This window comes from Corvus cornix, chromosome 22, assembly GCF_000738735.6.
Source record: "Corvus cornix cornix isolate S_Up_H32 chromosome 22, ASM73873v5, whole genome shotgun sequence".
NCBI classification, from domain to species: domain Eukaryota; kingdom Metazoa; phylum Chordata; class Aves; order Passeriformes; family Corvidae; genus Corvus; species Corvus cornix.
The window spans coordinates 2,051,610-2,074,841 of NC_046351.1; the positions used below are offsets into that span (position 1 = coordinate 2,051,610).

Here is a 23,232-nt window from a genome sequence, read left to right on the forward strand (position 1 = left end):
CCTGTCTCCCCCATCCTTATCACTCACCCTCCCCCCAAACACTTCCCTGTGCCCATCGCAGGAGCAGAGGTCAAGCACTGCCCATTCCCAGCAGGAAAAGGGATGGAAAAGCTCCGGGATGGGAAGAGGTGTGACCTAACCCTCCAAACACGAGCTGTGATGGGAAGAGATCTGTCTGAGCACATCCATATGGAATGGCCGGGTGATTTATGGCCATGGAAAATGTCATCCTATCCCGCTGACCCGCGGCTTTTCCAAAGCGGGAAGCGGAGCTGTGCACGGCGGCCAAGGAAAATAAACTCGGCTCAGGGGTTATCGAGCTGCTCCTGAAGGAGTGGGGGCTCCTCGAGAGGCAGAGCTGAGCCAGACTGGGGCAAAACGCCACCGAGCAGGGCCCTGGCACCGTGGGGTCACGGCTGCTTTTCCACCCCCTGATTTTCTGTGGGAAACATTCCCAGCCCCAGGGAATTTGCACCAAACGGGCTTTAAGATTTTGTAAATGATGACCAAAAGCTGAGAGAATTGGGATTGCTCAGAAGCTTTGGGGTGACCTCATTGTGGCCTTCCAGTGCCTGAAGGAGCTGGGAGAAAGATGGAGAGGGATTTGGGACAAAGGCTGGAGGGACAGGACACAGGGAATGGCTTCCCACTGCCAGAGGGCAGGGCTGGATGGGATATTGGGAAGGAATTCCTGGCTGGGAGGGGCTGGGATGGAATTCCCAGAGGAGCTGTGGCTGCTCCTGGATCCCTGGCAGTGCCCAAGGCCACGCTCAAGGATCAGAACCTTTTCCCAATATTCGACTAAACCTCCCCTGGCCCAGCTCCAGCCGCTCCCTGGGATCACCCGCCCAGCATCAGCCCTCGCTCCTGTTCCCAGCAAACAGATCCGTTTGGGACTCACAAGCAGGGTGGGAATGCAGCTTGGGAAGGTGGAATCCGACAGCCAAGCTCGATGCAGCACCTCCAGCCAGGCCTATTTTAGTAAAGCCTGGTTTGAGCAGCGGGGGGAGCACGGACTGGAATCTCTCCCTGGGAATTCCGGTGGGATCGCTCCGGCTTTGCTCTGTCAGTGCGGAAGCTGATGGAGAGTCCTGACCGCAGCAGGGCTCCGAGGAAATTCCAGCCCCCTCACCCCTCATTCCAAAGAGAAAACATCACTTGGACAAGCCCTGGGCTCCAGGCTGCTCCCAGGCTCCCGGGGGAGCTCCCCGGGCTCCCAAGCCCCCGATGAACGCGAGGAATGACTGCAGCATTCCCAGGCGCGTTGGGAAGGGCAAAGACTTCCAAACTCGCCTTCACAGGAGGCTTTGGACTCCCCTGGTGTGGATTTGTGAGCCCCTGAGTCACCCTGCTCCTCGTTTCTGGCTCCAGCTGTGCCCACTGGCTGCTGAGGGGATAAAGCAGAGAGAAGAGAAGGAAAACTCACAGGGGGAAGGAGCCGAAACATTTGACAGCCACTTGTGACTGCAAGGAGCTCCCGCGATGGCATCCCAAACATTCCAGCTCCTCACCTCCAGCCTTAATCCTGCTGCAAGGGAAACAGCAGGGAAGGAGCCCTTCAGCTCCAGGGATTTTATAGGGAGAGGGGGGAAAGCAGCTGGAATTTGCAGAGTGGAAGCAGCGGTGTGGTGGGAGGGTTCCTGAAATTCGGGGAGAAACAGAACCCCGGAGTGGTTTGGGTGGGAAAGGAGCTTGAAATCATCCTGTGCCACCCCCCCTGCCGTGGGCAGGGACAGCTCCCAGGGTGCTCCAGCCTGGTTTTGTGCACTTCCAGGGATCCAGGGGCAGCCACAGCTTCTCTGGGAATTCCGTCCCAGCCCCTCTCCACCCTCCCAGGGAAGGGTTTTTCCCCCAGTCTCTAATTTTCACCTGTTTCTGTCAGGTTGAGGCAGGCAGGGACGAGCTGGGGGTGAGAGCAGCCCCTGCCCGGGAACTGCAGCACTTCCACCCCCCTCAGTGCAGCTCCTAAAAATAAATCCCCTTCTCCCTTTTGCATCCCTTTCTCCCGAGCGATTGCGCTGATGGATCCGGGCTTCTGCTCTGGGAATCGCTTCAGCCTCCTGATCCCTCTGAAGTTTCAGCACCCCCAGAGCAGCAGCTGAGCTCGTTCCCAATTATCCGACGTGCTCCGCTCATGCAGCCCCAGCGCTGAGCTCATGGAAAAGCAGAGCCCTCCAACGCTTCCATGATTCATTTCTGGAGCAGCTGGGAGTGAGGTGACCTCCGTCTAGACTAAACCAGTTTTTCTCCCAGGTGTTTTGAGGACTCTCTGTGGCTTCAGGGCTGCCAAAGCCACCCCTGGTGTTCCACGATCCCGCCTTATTCCCTGCGACACAACGGAGCCATTGATGGAGCGGCTCGGGATGATCCCTCCCGAGCCAGGGGAAGCGAGGTCAGGGCAAGGAAAGGAATTTAATCCCTCACGTCCTGTACCTGCAGCCCTTCCCTGGAACGCTGAGCGCTCATCCCGAGAGCCCGGATCCGCTCCAGCTCACGAACAAACCCAAGGATTCATCCCTGGGAACCACGCTGGGATGTGCAGCACATCCAGGATGTTCCCTGGCTGCTTAAAAGGAGCTGGAAAACGCTTACGGGGGGGGGGGCTCTTTCCATAAATTTTTGCCAAGAGCAGCCAGGGGATTCAGACAGGGAAAAATCCAAGAAAAGGGAGGCGCTGCCTGAGGCACCACAAACTTCCCAAGCTGAGGAGTTGAAGGGAAAAAAGCCTTTTTTCCCTTTTTTCCCCCTCCAAAGAGCTCATCCCAGCTCCCTTCCAGCCCAGCATTCCCTCATTCCTTTCTCCCGCAGAAATCCCACTGGGATGTGATCCGAGCCCTCCGGTTCTGCCTTTTCCCGGCTCTCCCCCTCAGCCTCCCGGTGGGACCGGGGACAGCCCCGAGCCTTCCCCACAGCAGCGAGCAGCCCACGGCTTCCCCTCCTCACCTCCAGCTCGAACCCCACATTCCCACAAACATTCCACACTTTTATCCCGCTTTCTCCGTCCCTGCTCCTCCAAAGCACGCCAAAATATCTTTAAATCTTTCCCTGTCACCCCAGCCACGGCTGGAGGAATTATCCCACCCCAAATCCAGCCCTTCCTGCTGCCCCCGTTATCCCAGAGAGCTCCAACCCAGCCCCAGCATTAAAAGGGGAGAGAAAACTCCGGATTTTTGTCCTTTGGAATGAAAAAAAGGCTGGAAGTTCTGTGAGCACAGCGCACATTTTGTCCCTCTAAATTCATCCTCTGAAATGCCAAAAGAACGGCTTCCAGTTTTGAAAAGTGGATTGGGGAACTGGAATAGCAAAAAATAAATAAAATAAATCTCCGACTGTTTCAAATTCTGATTCTTTCTCTGACATTCTGAAACTGGAACCTGAATTTTGCCTCTCCAGCCCAGCCAGGAGCAGCCAAGGGTTTGTTTTAACTACAGAGATGGGATAAACATGGGATAAACATGTGGGATAAACATGTGGGATAAACATGTGGGATAAACATGTGGGATAAATTGATATGTGGAATAAATAATGTGAATAAATATGGGATCAACTGATAATATGGATAAATATATGGGATAAATACGGGATCAATTGATAATATAGATAAATATGTGGGATAAATACGAGATCAACTGATAATATGGATAAATATGTGGGATAAATACGGGATCAACTGATAATATGGATGAATATATGGGATAAATACAGGATCAATTAAAAATGTGTTTAAGTCCCAGCCACCCCCATCCCCACAGGACTCTGGATAAGAGTTTTTACCCCGTTTACCTCAATTTGATTAATCAAGCGCACATTTTGTCTCTCAAAATTCATCCTTTGAAATATTAACAGAACAGCTTCCAGTTTTGAAAAATGGATTGAGGAACTGGAATAATTCATAGTAACAAAACCCAAAAAAACCCCTCAAATGGCTTCAAATTCTGATTCTTTCTCTGACATTCTGAAACTGGAACCTGAATTTTGCCTCTCCAGCCCAGCCAGGAGCAGCCAAGGGTTTGTTTTAACTACAGAGATGGGATAAACATGGGATAAACATGTGGGATAAACATGTGGGATAAACATGTGGGATAAACATGTGGGATAAATTGATAATGTGGAATAAATAATGTGAATAAATATGGGATAAACTGATAATATGGATAAATATAGGGGATAAATACGGGATCAGCTGATAATATGGATAAATATGTGGGATAAATATGTGGGATAAATACGGGATCAACTGATAATATGGATAAATATGTGGGATAGATACGGGATCAATTGATAATATGGATAAATATATGGGATAAATACAGGATCAATTAAAAATGTGTTTAAGTCCCAGCCACCCCCATTCCCACAGGACTCTGGATCAGAGTTTTTACCCCGTTTACCTCAATTTGATTAATCAGGGAGTTGTCAAACTTGAAGCCGGGGATCCTCTTCTCGCTGCACACCACTCCCACGTCCTCGGTGTGCTTGCAGTCGGTCACTCCCCAGCCGTTGGAGCCGCAGGCCGCCAGGCTGCTCTCCTTGCCCGTGCAGTGCACGTTGTCCAGCCAAATTTTCCCTGCAATGCGAAGAAAACACAACTCAGGCTCCACGAGGAGAAATCTGGGATCTGTTTTCCAACCTAATCCCAAGAGTAAAACCCCCTTGGGACGCAAGCGCTGCCGGGATTTTCCACAGGAATTCGTTTCCCTTGGCAGCCCCAGCGGTGTTCCAGCAGCCCCAGAGCTGCTCCCTAAAAAGCAGAGCGGGAAGAGCCCCCCAGAGCCTGGATTCGGGACTCGAGGCCTTGGGATTTCCCTGGGAATGCTCCCTCCCACCGGGTTTGTTTTCTGATGTCACGGCCTCTTCCTCGCTTGGGAATCTCCTGCTGTGCCTGCGGAGCCAAAATCCACAAGTTTGGGAGCACATTCCAGGTTTGCGAGTTCAGTTGGTCGCTGCTCAGGCTGCGCTCGCTCTTTGATGGGACATTATAGGTGTGAGCACTCAAAAAGTCCTGAAAACCAGCCCAGCCAGCCCGTTCGGCCCTCCTGAGGGGAATTTTATCCCTGTGGGATGCCAGGCTCCAGGAAGGGCAGGAAAAATCCTCTGCGGGACAACATTCAATCCCAAATCCCGGTAAATCCCTTGGGGTACCCGCTGTTACCCAGACACGCTGCTATTCCTGTGTCCTGTCCGAGTTTTCCCTCTCCACCTCGGTGGGTTTGGGAATTCACGGCTGTCACACCCAAATATCCTCCTTTCCAAGTGTGTTTGTCCTGCACATGTTTGGGATTCAGGTGGGATTTCCCCCACATCCACCAGGTGCAAGTGAAAAGGGCAGGAAAGGAAAATGAAACATGGAAAAGCACATCTCCGGGACAAGGGGAGCAGCTTTAAGGTGGAAGAAGAGAAATTTAGATGGAATTTGGGAAGAAATTCCTGTCTGTGAGGGTGGGGAGGGGCTGGGATGGAATTCCCAGAGGAGCTGGGGCTGCCCCTGCATCCCTGGAAGCGCCCAAGGCCAGGCTGGAGCAGCCTGGGACAGTGGGAGGTGTCCCTGCTATGGCACAGGGGGAATTGGATGATTTCAAGCTCCCTTCCCACCCAAACCATTCCATGATTCCATTAGATAAAATTTGGGATGGGGCTGAACAGCTTTTCCTCACAGGAACAGCCTGAGGGCACCCAAAATGGTCATTCCTGTATAATCCAGTAACTGTTATTCCCACAGAATCCTGCAGAGGATGCGAAATGTCCAGACCCCTTTGGAGCCCCAGACCAGAACAACCCAAATGTGAAATGTCCAGACCCCTTTGGTGCCCCAGACCAGAACAACCCAAATGTGAAATGTCCAGACCCCTTTGGTGCCCCAGACCAGAACAACCCAAATGTGAAATGTCCAGACCCCTTTGGAGCCCCAGACCAGAACAACCCAACCCAAATCCAACCCCGGCACAGCTCCGGCTTTCCCTGGACCCCGTCCCTGTCACAGAGGGACCGGAGCTGCCCCTGGGGAGGAACAGATCCCAGAAAGTCTCCTCTCAGTCTCCTCTTTTCCAGGTGCCCTCAGCTGCTCCAGACCCTTCCCCATCCCTGTGTCCATCCTTTGGATACTTCCCAATAATTCCACACTTTTTTTACCTCACGGATCCCAACCCCGCCTGGCCCAGCATGAGAGAGAAACACCCCAAAACCATCAATGAGACTGAAATTGGGGATTCCTGGGAGCTGGAGAGACCCCCCCAGTGCCCTGGGATCCCAAACTGGTGCCCTCAGCTGCTCCAGACCCTTCCCCATCCCTGGGTCCATCCTTTGGATGCTTCCCAACGCTTTCACCCATTTTTTACCTCATGGATCCCAAACCCACCCAGCCCAGCACAGGAAAGAAACCCCCCAACATCACCAATTAAATTGAGACCTCTGGGATTCCTGGGAGCTGGAAAGATCCCCCAGTGCCCTGGGATCCCAAACCAGGTGCCTTCAGCTGCTCCAGACCCTTCCCCATCCCTGTGTCCATCCTTTGGATACTTTCCAGTATTTCACCCCTTTTTTACCTCACAGATCCCAACGAGAGAGAAACCCCCCCACCACCATCAATGAGACTGAAATCAGGGATTATTTGGAGCTGGAAAGATCCCTCCACGCTGCTCTGGGATCCCCTCACCTTCTCCTTTGCCATACTTGGAGCTGGGCAGCCAGGACACGGCCTCCACGTAGCCCAGCTCCCGGCACACCACGTGGGCAGCGTGGATGGAAAAGTCATCGTCGCACACGGTGCCCCACTCGCCGCCGTAGAACACCTCTACCCTGCCCTCGTTGTGCTTCCTCTTCTGCCCCGCCAGCCTCAGCTGGATTTTGGGGACGTTTGAGGCTCTCTGGGAGGGCTGGAACACTTGGGGGGCTGGCTCGGGGTAGCCGGGCAGGTACGGCCAGTGCTCGTACTGGGCGCAGCTCAGCGAGGAGAGGAGCAGCAGCAGCAGGCAGTGGTTGGAGGGAAAAACGTGGGATCTTCCCATTTTCAGTGCTCACCGTCCTCGGAGGCCGATGCAGGCGCTGCTGGCAGGGCCGTCCTGGAAAGAAGGAAATCAGAGTTTGAGTAAAGGTTGATATAAATGTGATCTCTCTTGGGAATTGAGAGGTTGTGTCCAACACCGTTGGAAAAACCAAAGTCAGCTCGGGTGTTTCTTGTGGGGCGGATGAACAAAATGAAAAAAACCCCCAACATTTAAAAGTTTAGGTCGACTTGGCAAATTCGGCCAAAAAATACATTTCCCCAGTAAAATTCTCCAGGTTGGAAGTTGTAGCAAATGGTTTTCCTGTTTCTCCATAAATCCAGCAGGAAACCTTCATCCAAATCCTCCCAGGACAGAACTGAACTGGTTTTTTCCCCCCCAGCTCCTTCCCTAAAGAAGCCAAACCCGTCCCAAACGATGGAAAACCAGGAGGGTGGGGAAATCCCACGAACAGCAGTGAGGGATTTATCCCAGAGTCTGGGCTCCCAATGGGATAATGGATTTGTTTCTGCTCCTGCACGTCTGGTTCCGTCTGTAGCAACTCAAAACATCACCGGACACTTGGCAGGAGCCTTGGATAATCCTGGAATAGCAGAAACTGTCTCCAATTATTGGTTGGAAGTCTGGACAGGGATTTATTGCCATCCAAAGGCTTAAATAAGGAGAATTTAAGGTGGGGACAGGCAACTTAACTTCTCCTGACTCATGAGAGGAATTTCGTCCAGATCCTGTGAAATCCCACTCTTTCCCTGCTTCCCGCTCGCATCCCAGCACATGGAGTGGTCAAGCAGGACGTGTGGGGGGTGAGGATCCCATAGTTTCCGAGTGAAGCAATGCCAGAACTCAGTGGGACAAACCTCCCCAGAGCTCTGGAGCTCCGATATTTCCTGGCAGCCACCGGAGGGGAGGGAGAAGGGGGAAGGCTTGGCTCCAAAGCCAGGGGGCCAGAAACTAAAACTCTCCGGAATTTTAGCTAAAGCTGGTCTATCCCTAAAAAAAAAAAAAATGAGCGGGAAAATTCACATCCTCACACAGAGACACAAAATCCATGAACAGCCTCAAAAGCTGCTTGAGGAGGGGATGGATCAGAATTCCAGGGAAGTTACTCAAAATTCCAGAGGCATCAATCCAAACCTCAGCTCCAGCACTGACCTGCTGGGTGACCCCAGCCAGGACACTTCCAGGGCCGTGCCTCAGTTTCCCTGTGGATAAAGAGGGATGGTGCTCAGGAGATTCCCTGCTGGAATGCTCCGAGAGCTGGGAACGAAAGGCGTTTGCCTAAGGAAGAGAGGAATAAAACGAAGCACGGGGATTAAAATCCCAGCGCTGGAGGAGAAGCAGGAAAAGCAGGAGGAGGTTTTCCAACAGATCTCATAAATCAGGATGGGGAGGGGGGGAGAAAAAACCTTGGAAAATAAACATTGGATCTCGAGGAGCCAATTTTTTTGTGGGTCAGGAGGTGAGGCTGAGAGAGAGGGATAAAATCAGGTCCTGGAAGGGATGAGAGGAAGGAAATGCAGACGGAGAGGGGATTTCCCAGAGGGAATGCAGCTGGCAGGGCAGGATCAGAGTGCTCCTGGATCCAGGTACTCCAGTACCGGGACTGGAACCAGTCAGACCCTCCTGACTCCGAGCCCAGCAGCACCAGGCTCCGAACAAACCTCGCAGGATGGTTGTCATGGATACGGGATGGGTTTAGCCCAGGGCACAAACGGGGGCACAGAGATGCTCATGGATGCACAAAGAATTCCAGGAATCCCCTTGGATCATAGGGAAGGACAGGTGGGAGTCAGGAGCGAAAACCCCCCAGGGGAGGGGTTGGCCTCAGCAGGGCCACGGCCTCGTGCTCTGCAAAAAATCGGGGGGTTGGGTTTTGATTTTAACCGTTTTCATCTCTTCCATCCCCAAACCTGGTTCGATCTGCTCCGTCCCCAAAATCTGGTCCAATCTGCTCCATCCCAAACAGGTTTTGATCTTCTCCATCCCCAAAATCTGGTTGGATCTTCTCTATCCCGTGACATCCAATTTGATCATCTCCATCCCTAAACAAACACCTGATTTGATCTGCTCCATCCCCAAACACCTGATTTGATCTGCTCCATCCCCAAACACCTGATTTGATCTGCTCCATCCCCAACACCTGCTTCAATCAGCTCCATCCTCAGTGGCTGCTCCTTGCTACTGCAGGAGCAGCATTTTTAAAGCCTCAGCAAATCCCGATCCCAAACCAAGCTGGGCTGCAGGAACCTCTCCCTAAAAATTCCGCTGAGGAGGCCCCGAAACTCCCTTTAAAAATGACTATTAAAGGTCATAAAGCTTTCCCAGTGCTGTCCCACACTCCGAGAACGCAGAGCTCTGTTTGTAAATATTTGTATTTCTATTTCTGGGACCTTCTGGAGCCTCTGGATGGTCCTGCAGCCACACGAGGGATGTTTGGGAAGGGAAATGCAGATAAAGAGTGCAGCAGCCTCCCAGTGAAACCCTCCCGGGGCAAGGCAGCGCTTCAGCATCTCCAACAGAAAGTGAACAAACTCCCCTCTGGGTCACGGTTTTGTTTTATTTCGGAGCCCCCAGGAAGCTCAGCGCCCACTGAACCCGAACATCTGAGAGGGGAAAAGCCTCCACAAAGAGCCCAGAACCCGCCCCGTGCCAGGACAACCCCGTGTCAGCGCTGCTTTAGGGGCTCCCTCGGGATCAAGGAGCGACTCCAAGCTGCAAATTCCACTTGCCAGCCCTTTCCCTGCGCAGATCCAACCTCTCCGGTTGTTTCCCCGAAGGACTCGAGCCAAAGGACACAAGGATGTGGGGAAACCACCCGCGGGAGGGCTGCGAGCGGCTCCCAGCCGGGCGCGGGGCTCCCGGAGGCGTCAATGAGCCGAGCGCTGCCAGATGCCAGAGCCTTTCCAAGAATCCCGGCGCTGGGAGACCTCGGGAGCAGCTGGAAGGGAGGGGAAGGTCACGGCACAGCTCCAGGTTGCTTTAATTGGGACCGAGATTAGCCCGGGAGACGCTAATTGGGATTAGAGCGCATCCGGGAGGTGGAATTTGGGCTCCTGGCAAAGCCTTGCTGAGCCCGGCTGCTCTGAGTCCGGAAAGGGCTGGATTTTGTTCCCCCGAAATGGAGGGATTTTGGGATCATCGAGTATCCCGACTTGAAGGGACCCACAGGGATCATCTGAGTCCAAGCCCTGGCCCTGCGCAGGGAGAGGAGAAAACTCCCAGGGCTGGAGAAATCCTGGGGAGGGAGGACAAAGCTCCCAGCTCCACAGAGGGAATTCCGGCTGGGAAAAGGGAGTTCTAACGAGATTGTAGGAACACATTCCCAACCTTTCCTTAAGGAAAACCACTCGGGTCGAGCAGCAGCGTGTCCCAACTCTGTGTGGGATCGAGGAAGGCACTGGAAACCCCCCCAGAAATCCCATTCCTGCAAAAACTCTGGGGGAATTCCGCACCAGAGCAGGGACAGCAGCCGCGCCCTGCGTTCCCTCCGATCCCAAACCCCGCAGACGGAGCTTCCCCAGGCTCTGCATCGCCCCAGATGAGCCCTCCCGCTCCCACAGCCCCTGCTCTCTGAGGGGCTCCAGAGAAACTCCTCAGGTGAAGTCGGGAAGAGCGGAATCCGAAGGGATTTGTCCGCAGCCGTGATTCGGGATTTGCAGGTACAACGGGGAAACTTTGGGAGCTCAGCAGCATCCAGGGAAAGCTCCCAAGGTTTCAGCACTGGAATGGGGTCCCGGCTTTCTGTCTACCCCGAGTGGACAGGAGGGAAAACAGGGAATTCTGGCACGGGAGAGGTCTGGGCAGCTCCTGGCACAGCTCAGGTTGTGGCTGCCCCATCCCTGGAAGTGGCCAAGGCCAGGTTGGAGCAGCCTGGGATGGTGGAAGGGGTGGAATGAGGTGGGATTTAAGGTCCCTTCCCACCCAAACCGTTCCGTGGCTCTGATCCACAGCATCCAGGCCCCTTTTCCCTGGGATTCGAGACCAGGACTAGTTTAGAGGATTGGTAACAGAGAAAGTTGCCCGGCAGTTCCTTCCCTCCATGGCACGACAGCCACAGAAACCCCGGATTTATTCCTTCCTGCCTCCTCCTGAAACCTCCCTCCACAACTCCAGGACATTTTAGGGCACTGATATCCAAGGAAATGCTCCTTCCTCGGCTCCAAGATATTTTAGGGCACTGATATCCAAGGAAAACTCTCCACAGCCACAGAAATCCTGGATTGATTCCTTCCTGCCTCCTCCTGAAACCTCCTTCCACAACTCCAAGACATTTTAGGGCACCCATATCCAGGAAAACTCTCCCTCCTCAGCTCCAACACATTTTAGGGCACCGATATCCAAGGAAAACCTTCCCTTCCCTTCAATTCCCGCAGGGCTGCTCCAGCCCCAGCCTCACTCAGAGCACTTTAAAGGATTTGAAGGGCACGGGCGGCACCGGGCAGAGCCAACTGCACTCCCACGTTTATGGGGCCACCGGGAAAACCCCAATAACACAACTTAACATGGAAAATATTCCAGCAAAAACCACGGCTCTGCTGCCGGGAGCAACATCTGGACACGTTTTTCCCTCCAAATCTCCGAGGGAGCTGCACGTGCTGAGCTCCCTGAGAGTAAAGCCAGGCTTAAATCTGCGGGAGGTTTGGTTTGGGCTGGATTTTCCCGTTCTTTTGGGCTCGTTGCTCCCCTCACAGCCTCTAAGAAGCTCCGGATTTATTCCTGACGTCAGGACAATATTTTGGTCTCTCCATTCAGAGGAATCCAAGGCAGAACATTGAAAAGCCCTGGAGCAGAGCCAGGCTGGAAGGCAGGAAATTCTCCAGGTCTGGCTCCCCGTGCCGTATTCCAGGCTGGAAGCTGAGATCCAGCCCCGCAGGAATGTGTAATTTAAGGCTTTCAGGAGTGATCCTGGTGGCTGCTGACTCAGCCCTCTCCAGGTCTCCAATCCCGGGTTTTGAAGGGAACAGAGGCGCGGGACGGCAAGGAAAAAACATGGAATCGTTCTGGGATCATGGGATGGTTTGGGTTGGAAGGGATTTAAAGCTCATCCAGTTCCAACCCTGACACCTCCCACTGTCCCCGGGAGCTCCAACCTGGCCTTGGGCACTTCCAGGGATCCAAGGGCAGCCCCAGCTCCTCTGGGAATTCCATCCCAGCCCCTCCCCACCCTCCCAGCCAGGAATTCCTTCCCAATATCGCATCCATCCCTGCCCTCTGGCAGTAGGAAGCCATTCCCTGTGTCCTGTCCCTCCAGGCCCTCCTGCCCAGCCAGCTCCCAGTGCCCAGGGCTGTTCCTGCAGCACCCACAGAGGGAAGGGAAAATCAAATCAGAGAATCCTGGAATGGTTTGGGTTGGAAGGGACCTTAAAGCCCATCCAGTGCCACCCCTGCCATGCCCAGGGACACCTCCCACTGTCCCAGGCTGCTCCAAGCCAGCCTTGGGCACTGCCAGGGATCCAGGGGCAGCCTCAGCTCCTCTGGGAATTCCATCCCAGCCCCTCGACACCCTCACAGGGAGGAATTCCTTCCCCATATCCCACCTAACCCTGCCCTGTGGCAGTTTAAAACCATTCTGTGTGTCCTTTGTGGCTCAGTTTTTTAGGAGTGGGAACGAGAAGGGATTTAATCCATGGGGATTTAACCCTTGGAAAGCCCAGCCATGGCAGCACGGAGACTCTCAGAGCGATGGGAGAAGGTATCCAAAACAATTCCCACCCAAACCATTCCCTCTGCCCATATAAAAATCCCTCTTCTTCCTTTCCATGGACCTCCCAAGGCTCCCAGTCCTGAGCTTTTCCTTCCCCAGGTGTAACAGACCCCACTCCTCTCCCGAGCCCAATCCCAGCCGAAATTCCCCTTTTTAATCCCATCCGAGCACCCAAACCATGGCTGAGCTCGGGCAGACCCCGGGACCAGGAGCTTCCCTGTCCCATCCTCATCCGGAGCACAAAGGAAAGTCTGGAATGCCGGATGGGAGCCCTCTGTGCCTGAGGATCCAGCGATGCTCCACATCCCTCGGGAGCAGGACAATGATCCCGATTGTCCCTGGCTCGGGGCCGGGAGCTCCGAACCGTTGGTGTGGAACGGGAATCCCGGGAATCCTGCGTTCCCAACTCCACGCTCCATCACCCCAGGGGCATTCCTGGGGATGGGAACAGGATTCCTCGGTGCCATGGGAGGAATTCTCCAGGCCTGATCTCCACTGGGAGAATGATTCCAGCATTATTAAAGGGAATAATTGATATTATTCCCCAGCCCAGAGTTATTACAGGGAATAAAGCCCCGCCATTCCCTGGGATAAGATTTTGGATTATTTATCCCTTCGCTCTGAGAGTCTCTGCGCTGCCATGGCCAGGCTTTCCAAGGGTTAAATTCCCATGGATTAAATCCCTCCTCGTTCCCACTCCTAAAAACCTGAGCCTGGCAGGAGCAGAGGCACCGACCCTGGCAGCAAATCCCAAAGTCCAGCAGAGATCCAGAGCCAAGGGAATGGCATCCGAGCGGAGATTTCCCGGGTGGATAAAAGCTCTGGAAAAGCCTGGAGAGCCTTGGAATGGTGGAGTTTGGAAAAGACCTTTCAGAGCATCACCAAACCACGTCCCCAGGGCCACATCCAGGGGTTCTTGGAATTTCCAGGGATGGTGGCTCCACCACTGCCCTCGGCAGCCCGTTCCAGGGTGTTCGGGAATGTTTGCCCGGCTGGGGAGGGGGAACTGCGGCGGGCAGGGAGCAAAGAGAGGGATTTACAGCCCTGGGGAAATCCGTGTGAAAATTCCATGATCGAGGCCCTTTTCATCAGTGCTTGATTAGAGCTGAGAATCCCGGAATGCTTCGGGACCTTAAATCCATCCCATTCCAGCCCTGCCATGGCCAGGGACACCTCCCACTGTCCCAGGCTGCTCCAACCCGGCCTTGGGCACTTCCAGGGATCCAGGGGCAGCCACAGCTCCTCTGGGAATTCCATCCCCACCCTCCCAGGGAGGAATTCCTTCCCAAATTTCCCCCCTTTCAGCTTGAGCCCACCCCCCTTGTCCCACCACTGCAGTTCGTGGTGAGTTGGGAATTCCTGGTTCCCATTCCCAGGTCCTTGGAGCAGCCGGGAGCCTGGAGCCCGGCAGAGTCAGAATCCACATCTCGATTCCTCCTCCTGCTCCCGCTCCAGGCAAAGGGAAGAGAGCTGGGAAATCAGGAGCTTCCAGGAGCAGCAGAGCTGGATTCCGGCAGTGCCCTGGCGAGAAGCTGCTCCGCGCGTCCCGCTCATCCCAGGAGAGCTTTTTGTGCCTCCTGGGATGCCCCAAGGGGCTCCAACTGGGAGCAAATGGGAACTGAAGGAGATCTGGGAAGAGGCACGGCCCGGATTTGGGAGCTGCTCAGCGGAGCCCCTTTGAGAAAGGTGCTGGCCGTGGATCCGGGTGTTATTCCCGGAAAAATTGCTGTGTCCTTGGAAATTTTAGGGCGTTTATCCTTAAAACCATCAATATTCCTTATAAATATGTCCATAGGGAGAAAAATTTCTCCTTAGAGAGACAAATCCCTCCCTGTGGAGATTGGGAACAGTTTTCCTGCTGCATTCCCAGATTTCTGAACCAGGATCTCTGCAACGTTCTAAACTCTCCTGACCTTTAAATCTTTTTCTTTTTTATCTCCACACGGCAACATCAGCTTAAATGAAACCCCAAAAATTCATCTGAAGGGGAAAACAAATCCCAGAGAGGGATTCTGGGTCGGGGGTTCAGCATCCCGGATTCCCGTGGTGCCGCTTTCCAGGCGGATACGAGCGGAGGGGATCGTTCCTCACCCTCTGCGTGATGCTGTCTTAATTAACGCTCCCTAATCCACCAGCGGGACAGAGGGGCTCCAAACCGGGCTGCTGTTATTCCTGGGGAAAATCCCTTGGAATAACAAACTTGCGCCGGCATCGCTGCGGGTCGGGAGCGGTACTTTTCCTCCTCCCGCGGGGTTTTTGCACGGGAAATGTGGGACGGAAAGTGCCAAAAAAAGGGCTCTGGAGAGCACCTGGGTGAGCTGGGAATGATCCCAGTGCCCGGAGCTGGGAGCTCTGGTTTGAAACCGCCCCAGGAATGCTCTGGAAGGGTTCGGGAGGAGAGGGAATGAAAGGGGGAAAGACATGGAAATGGAGGAACAGCGAGGAAAGCGGAAGGGAGCACAGGTACCGTGAAACCAAGGAATTCGGGAGTCCAGTTAGGGATAAAAATTCCAGAGCTCGTTACTGGGAAAGCATTTTGGGGTCTGAGCCTGTAAAAGGAGACAATTCCAGCAAACCCCATGGATTTTCCATTAAATCACCCCGCTGCAGGCAGAAACATCACCCTGGGCTACATCCCCCAAACTCTGCAATCCCGGCGGCTTTTCCGAGCTGCTGAAAATTCCCTGAAGTTTCTCCCTAAAATTCTCCTCTCTGCACCCAAAAGCTCCCGCTGGCTTGGACTGGAGAGGAACAGGGAGCCTCAGCACCGCCTGATTTAGGGATGAAATTCCCCTTTAACAGCCCATTTTCGGGGATGCTTCCCAACATCCTGCTGCCCTTGGGACCAGGATGAGCGGAATTCCCTCCTGGAGCAGCCGGCGCTCGCTCCAAGGTGTGGTTTCTCCCTGAGCGCTCGGATATTCCAGCAATTCCCACTTTTGTTCCATTCAATGTTTTTTAGCTGCTCCCTACCCCCCAGCCGAGGAAATTCCTCCACCGTGGGTGGCTCAACGTGAAGGAAAACTGGGAAGGAGAAGCCCTAAATCCAGGATTTCCATCCTGTATCCAGGAAAAATTGGAGGCACCGCGCTGTCACCTTCACGAGCTGACTGTGGAGATGAGGAATTGTTTTCCTGCTGCTCTCCCGGATTTCTAAACTTGGATCTTCCTCTCCAATATCCCAAACTATCTTGGGCTTGGATCTTTCATCTACCCGCGATTAATTTAATTAACAACAAAAATCCATTGGGGAGGAAATATCGATCACAAGGAATTACTTGTGAGCTCAGCCCGGCTCGGGGTTGAACATCCCACGTTCCCCCGGGGCACCTTTCCAGGTGGATATCCCGGAGTTATCCCCAAAATTACCAGGATAAAGCAGCTTTTAAGGAGTTGCTGGAAGCCTCGGAGGGGCTGCGAGTCCCCAGCGCTGACAGCAGAAAAAAATCCTTAATTAAATTCATGTTTTGCACCTTCTGCCAAACATCTGCCCTGGAGTTTTTCCTCTGAAAAAAAAGCCGGGAATTATCCAGCGAGGAGAACTCCGACATCCTTCCGGATTTAGCCGGGTAACATTTCCCCGGGGCTGGTGGCGCGAGCCGGGGTTTTCTGCTCGAAATTCGGGGGGGAAAAAGGAATATTTTAACAATATCCCAGCTCAGGCATTGCCTGAGCTCGCGGGCAGTTTGCAGCACGTCTCCAATTCCAGCCGGGAATGGCTGGGAGCAAAGAAGGGAGAAAAGCTCCAGCTCGGCCACCACAGCTTTAAAAAGTGACACTGAAAATCCTCGGCTGCCAAATCCCCTCGGGGGGACAGGAATTAGGGGGAAGATCCATTTTTATCAACCCCTCCGCAGTTTTTTACGGCTCAACATCACGGGGGCAGAGGGAGAAAAACCCGTTCGAGGAGGAGGAGGGAAATGAAACTTCCAGCCCCGAAGAAAGAAAGGCTTGGAAATGCTGAAATTAATAAATCAGCCGCTCGTTTTGGGGCAATAAAACCCCAAATGCGGCTCGCAGCACCGAATTTACCTCGATCAGTGCTGGGGGGGAAGCTCAGCCCCGTCCCGCTGCATCCAGTTCTTCCTCCCGGGCTCCGCGGTCCCCTCGGCGCTGGAAAAATCCTCCCGCAGGCGGGGAAGGGAGCAGCGAGGAGCTGCTGCTTCCTGCCAAATTTCACTGCATTTACTCCGCAAACCCCTCCCAGGAGCCGCCCCTCCGCAGCTCCGCCGCTCCTCCCGAAAGCCGAGCGGAGGCAGAACGGGGCGAAGCGGCCGCGCTTCCCAAAAAATGGGGAAAAAAAAAGGGATTGGGAGCAGAGATTTTTTTTTTCTGGGGGTGCTCCCCAGGGAAGGAAGGTGGGAGTTATCCCGGCCCCCGGGGTCGCAGCGTTGTGTAAGGAAGGGCTCCGTGGTGATCCAATCCCTACAATTCCAGGGGGTTCTGGAGCAGCATCCTGGAATTCCCACCGCTGTCACCTCCCGGGGCTCCCCCGCCTTTAACCCTGCAGCTTTTCCAGCTTTTCCAGCTGCTGGAAATTCCTTAAACTCGCTCCTACAGCAAGGCAGGGGATTAAACCCAGCTCGCCCTGCAGTCACCCCACAGTCCTCAGTGTCCCAAGGGCTAAGAGCAATTCCTCGTGGAAAAATAACAAATCCTGGGTTGGAGAATTCCCAGCTCTTCTCCCAAAAAACCTGGGAGCTCTTCTCCCAAAAAACCAGGGCTGGATCAATCCCGCATCCTCCTGAGGCCACTGAACCTCGGTCACCCCCTCAGCCAGAGGGGCTGTGGGTTTAGAGTCACCCCGTTCATCCAGGATTTTGATTTATCCCAAAAATCCTCTTTATTCCCGTTTGCTTAAAGTGGAAAAATAACAGGAAACCAAGACTTCAGCTTGGCCATGAAGCTGAATCTCTGAAATCTCTGAAATCAACCCAGAATCTCTGAAATCTCTGACAAGAACCCGGAATTCGGTCTCCTGACCCAGTTTCGGGCAGCAGCACTTTCTGAAGCGTCAGCATTTCCCAAATTCCAAAACATTCCCTGGCATTTTCTCCCCAGCTTTGGCCCTGGGTGTTTAAATCCCTGCTCAGAGGGGTTTTCAAATAAATCAGCAAGAAGCCCATGGGCACGGGAAGAAAAGCATTCCCAAAAAAGGTAACTCGGGAAGGAATATTCCCGTTTATCCGGTGTATTCCTATTTTAGAGGATTTTCCAGCAAGCCCTTCCCTGGCCCAGGGCTGCTGTCCATGGATTCCCCCCAGGATCCTCCTCCACAGTAATTCCAACTTCACCCCATTAATGAGGATTAAAAATTCCAGGCCTTAATGCCCAGCTCGGGACACAATTCCAGCAGTGCCCCCCCCACGAGAACATTCCTGTTGGGGACTTCTCCCTTTTCCCAGCTTTTTCATCGCTTCCCAAACAATTTATCCACACCAGGGAATTCCTGCTTCAGGGCCCAGCTCCATCTTCTCAACCCCAAGCACTGGAAAAGCTGAGTTTGTTCCAATTCCAGCTGCTCTGGGAGCAATTCCTGACGTTCTGGGGGCACCTTTCATTGGGAAGGGAAGTTGTGCTGGATTGGGCACCAGCATTAAAGGGAATAAATGGGATTTTGGGAAGGAATTTCTCCCTGTGAAGGTGGCGAGGGGCTGGGATGGAATTCCCAGAGGAGCTGTGGCTGCCCCTGGATCCCTGGAAGTGCCCAAGGTTGGAGCAGTCAGGGATTGGGATGGGATGAGCTCTGAGCCCCTTTCCCTGCACCAGGAATTCTCAGGGAACAGGACAAACGCTGGGAATTGGATCAGCAGAGCCACCTCCCCGTGGCTCGGGGCCATCAGGGGGAAGAGGTGTCCCAGGAGGAGCTCCAGGGAACAATTCCAGGCGGGAATGGGGCCGGAGGCAGGGATGTGTCGGTGCTGCCAGCCCGGCCCAGCGCGGGTCGGGCGAGGATACGGCCGTGAAAAATTCCAGCTGATGGGATGAAACATCCAGCAGGAATCCAGCGCAGCTCCTCGAGGATCCGCGCTGGATTCGGGGAATTTGCTGCCCCCTTCATCCCGCAGCTGGTTAAGACCGAGGGAAAAACCCTCAGGGGGAACAAAGGGATTTGAAAAGGGGTCGGAATCACCAGGAAAAGGCACACAGGGGAAAAATTCTGCTCCAGTTGGATCTTGGAAAGAGGGGAGGCGCTTGCCAGGTCCCTGAGCCTGCTCCGTAGGACTGGATCCCGCTTTTCAGCATCCCACATGGATTTTTTCACCCCAAATCCCTGCGCGAGTCCCAATTCCAGCTGAATCCCTACCCTGCACCCCCATTCCAGCTCTCATCCCTTTCCAGGTGGTTTTTTCCTGCCCTCAGGACACTCCTTGGCTTGGAGCGAGGAGTCCCAGTCACGCTCCCTGCTCCCAAAAATGGGGCACGGGCCGCTGGCTGCTGTAATCTCCCTAATCTGCAGTTCCTTGGAAAAGGCTCATTGCCTCCCGATCCTCGTGTTTGCACCCCGGAGACTCCGTGGGGCGACTCGACCTCTCCAATTCCGGCTCCCTAAAAGCCGCTCCCTGCAGAGATTATTCCGGAGATACCCAAAAATCGGCAGGAATTTTAGTGACACGTGGCCGCCTCCACACCCGATGGATCTGCTGGGAATTCCTGCGATGGGTGATTGAAGAGATTCAAAATCGGATTTTTAATCCTCAGTAATGGGATGGAGCTGGAATTGCTGGGCAGGAGCATCCCAGAGGAGAGTCCATGGACAGCAGAGTTTTCTGGAAAATCCTTTCCAACAGGAACCCACTGGATAAATGGGAATATTCCTTCCAAATATTCTCAACCCAAAGGCTGAGAAATCCCAGAGTTCTGGAGAAATAAATCAATGCTTCCTTCCCAAAAAGCAATTTACGTGTTTAATCCCTCTGGGAATTTCTCCAGCTTGGAATCAGGGAATGGTTTGGGTGGGAAGGGAAATAAAATCATCTCATCCCAGCCCTGCCATGGGCAGGGACTCCTCCCCCTATCCCAGGTTATTCCAACCTGGTTTTGGGCACTTCCAGGATCCAGGGGCAGCCCCCCATTATCGAAACCTCTGGAAAGGCTGTTCCAAGGTAGGGAAAATCCCAAATCCCAGAGAAATCCTCACAGCAGGAGCATTTCCCTGCAGGCCCAGGGGTTCAGAGATGGCTCCAGGCAGCAGCACATTCCCAGAGAAAGCAAATCCTCCTTTATTTCCCTCCTGAACCTTTCAGGAATGGGGTGGGGGGAGCCCGGTCAGCGCCGGAATCTCCTGGCTGGAGTGTGAGCTGCTGGAATTCCCAGAACAAGGAAAAACCCAGCACGAGGCACTCAAGGAGCGCCTCCCATCCATGCCCAGCCTGGGAATCCTCAGGGATGAGCCGGGAGCGAAGGAATCGGGGGCTGAGAGGCAGCTTTCCCCCAGAAGCTCCTGACAAAATGCAGGAGGCCCAAAAGATCCGAGCCGAGCCCATTCCCAGATTCCTGATGGATTCCCGCTGTGCTGCTCCCCTGGGAGGTGAGGATGGAACAGGGAAAATGAAGGTTTTCCCGCAAAAACCACGGAGAGAGGGAATTCCGAGGAAGCAAAAGAGGGAGAAATCCAGTGGGAGGCAGAGACAGTGCTGCGGGATTCCCAGAGCACATCCCAGGGAAAATCTGGGAATGGGGGTGGCATTTGGCCTTTTCCTGCGGGATAAGAGGTCCCAGAGGATTCCCATCCCTTCCCACTACGTGGCAAAAGTCCCTTCCTGGAGCGGGGCTCTGCCAGGGGTGGGAGCCAGGGGTGGAATCCAGGGATGGGATCCAGGGGGGGATCCAGGGATGGGATCCAGGGGTGGGATCCAGGGATGGGATCCAGGGATGGGATCCAGGGATGGGATCCAGAGGTGGGAACTAGGGATGGGATCCAGGGGTGGGAGCCAGGGATGGGATCCAGAGGTGGGAACTAGGGATGGGATCCAGGGGTGGGATCCAGGGATGGGATCCAGAGGTGGGAACTAGGGATGGGATCCAGGGGTGGGAGCCAGGGGGGGAGCCAGGGATGGGATCCAGGGGTGGGATCCACGGGGGGATCCAGGAATGGGATCCAGGGATGGGATCCAGAGGTGGGAACTAGGGATGGGATCCAGGGGTGGGATCCAGGGGGGGAGCCAGGGATGGGATCCAGGGGGGGATCCAGGGGTGGGATCCAGGGATGGGATCCAGGGGGGGATCCAGGGGGGGATCCAGGGGTGGGATCCATGGGGGGATCCAGGGATGGGATCCAGGGGGGGATCCAGGGATGGGATCCAGAGGTGGTAACTAGGGATGGGATCCAGGGGTGGGATCCAGGGATGGGATCCAGAGGTGGTAACTAGGGATGGGATCCAGGGGTGGGATCCAGGGGGGGAGCAAGGGGAGGCACCCCGGGCCCCGCAGGAAGCCTCCACTCCCTTGGGATTGGTTTTGGGAAAGGCTCATCCAAGGAAAAGGGAGCAGAGGGAGGAACGGAGTGGGATCGGGCTCCGGAAGGGGGAGGAGGCTCCGGGACACCACAGCGGAGTCCCGAACTCCCGGGAAATCCCAAATCCCTCCGCAGCCTTTAGGGAAAACTCGGCTGGGCTGTGCCGGGCAGGGAACGGGTCCGGATAGGGATGGGAATGGGAAAAGGGACCGGGAGAGGGATGGGGACGGGGATGGGAACGGGGATGGGGAACAGGGATAGGGACGGGGATGGGGAACAGGGATAGGGACGGGGATGGGATGGGGATGGGGACGGGGGGACAGGGACACGGGGAAGGGACACAGAGAAGGGACACGGGGACAGGGAAGGGACACGGGGACAGGGAACAGACAAGGACATGGACACAGAGAAGGGACACGGGGAAGGGACACGGGGACAGGGACAGGGACACGGGGAAGGGACACAGAGAAGGGACACGGGGACAGGGACAGGGACACGGGGAAGGGACACGGGGACAGGGACACGGGACAGGGACACGGGGACAGGGACGGGGACACGGGGAAGGGACACAGAGAAGGGACACGGGGACAGGGACAGGGACACGGGGACAGGGACACGGGGACAGGGACACGGGGACAGGGACACGGGGACAGGGACACGGCACAGGGACAGGGACACGGGGAAGGGACACGAGGAGCCCTCCAGGCTCATTGCGGCTCCCCGGGAGCTTCACGCGTTATTTGGTAGCAACAATGGCCCAAACAATGGGACCTTGGGAATAACAACGGGACCTTGGGAATAACAATGGGATTCGGGAGGGACAATGGGATTCGGGAGGGACAATGGCCCGAGAGCAGCACGGGGACGAGGTGCCCCCGCCCCAAAGGCCGCCGAGGCGCTGCTGTTGAGGGTCCCCTTCCCTCAGAGCTGCGGGGACACAAAACCCTTTTGTTCCCCACGGGCTTCCCAGAGGAGCTCCCTTTCCATCATTCCCGGCCCTCCCCATGGATCCCACACTCACTTCTCCCTTTTGGGGCCGTTTTTAGGGCGTTTTCCACACGGAAAACCACAACAACAAAAGGAAGAGGGACGGGTTTAAGGGGCCGTGAAGGGAAAAGTTTTGGGATCGTTCCAGGAAAAGCTTTGGGATCGTTCCCTGCCCCGTTGCCGGTCCAGTGCCCTCCCCTCCTGTCCCGAAAACACCTGGAGAAAGGAGGGGGAGGAGGAAAAGAAACTTCATCGTGCAGGAAACTCCAAACAGATCAACATTCCCATCGTGGATTGGGAACCCGAGGAGCACCAGGCTGAATCCCAAAGGAATCCCGTGGGACGCATGGAAAGGATTCCTTGGGGTTTTCTCCTTGATCTGGAGCTGCAAAAAGAGCTGCGGGAATCATCTGGGATTCCTTTTCTCCTCAGGAGACGCCACCAAGTTCTTCCTCCTCCATCCTACAAATCCCAGGGTGGGGAAAAAGAAGGAGGAAAAATAAAACCAAAAAAAAACCCCACCAGAATCCCAATTTTTGGGTCTCTACAGGCGGAATTGAGAGGAGGGAAGAGCTGGATTCCCAAACCCTCCTCATGGGACAGCTCCAGCTCCCGAAGAACTTCGGATCCAGGGATTTGGGGTTGGCACCAGGCTGGGAAATCTGGGCCCCTCCTTGTGCTTGAAGCGGCATCGGGGTGGGAAAAAGGACACGGAGGTGCCGCAAATCCCGGGAATCCCAGGTGGGAAGGGCTCGGAGCAGCCTGGGATGGTGGGAGCTGCCCCTGCCCAGGGAAATCCACGGATCCGGACGGGCTTTAGGGTCCCTTCCCACCCAAACCAGGCCGGAATTCCGTGACCCCCCCTCCGCCGAAAGGAAGTTTTATTTTAGGGCTGAACCATTTCCCTTCCAAAGGTTTAAAAGTGGTTTTTTAAAATTTTTTATTTCGTTTTCCCCCCGATTTTGTTCCATTTTTATGGGTTTTTTTGGGGCCTTTTAAAATGGCTTTTTGGGGCCTTTTTTTCCCTTGCTGGATTCCAGACCCTGCCACTTCTGCCTGGGAATTTCCAAGTCCCACAGACC

The 23,232-nt window shown here is 54.7% G+C and overlaps 1 protein-coding gene across 1 annotated transcript in view; it reads right to left on the reverse strand.

Moving 5' to 3' along the window:
• The window catches only part of LOC104694877 (lysyl oxidase homolog 2), a 51,496-nt gene extending 34,612 nt beyond the window's left edge, over positions 1–16,884 (reverse strand). Inside the window, 3 exon segments of the mRNA XM_039564445.1 lie at positions 4,392–4,567; positions 6,653–7,058; positions 16,738–16,884. Coding sequence (XP_039420379.1) covers positions 4,392–4,567; positions 6,653–7,004 — 528 coding nt within the window. The 5' untranslated portion in view covers positions 7,005–7,058; positions 16,738–16,884.
• Between the last annotated feature and the right edge of the window lie 6,348 nt (positions 16,885–23,232).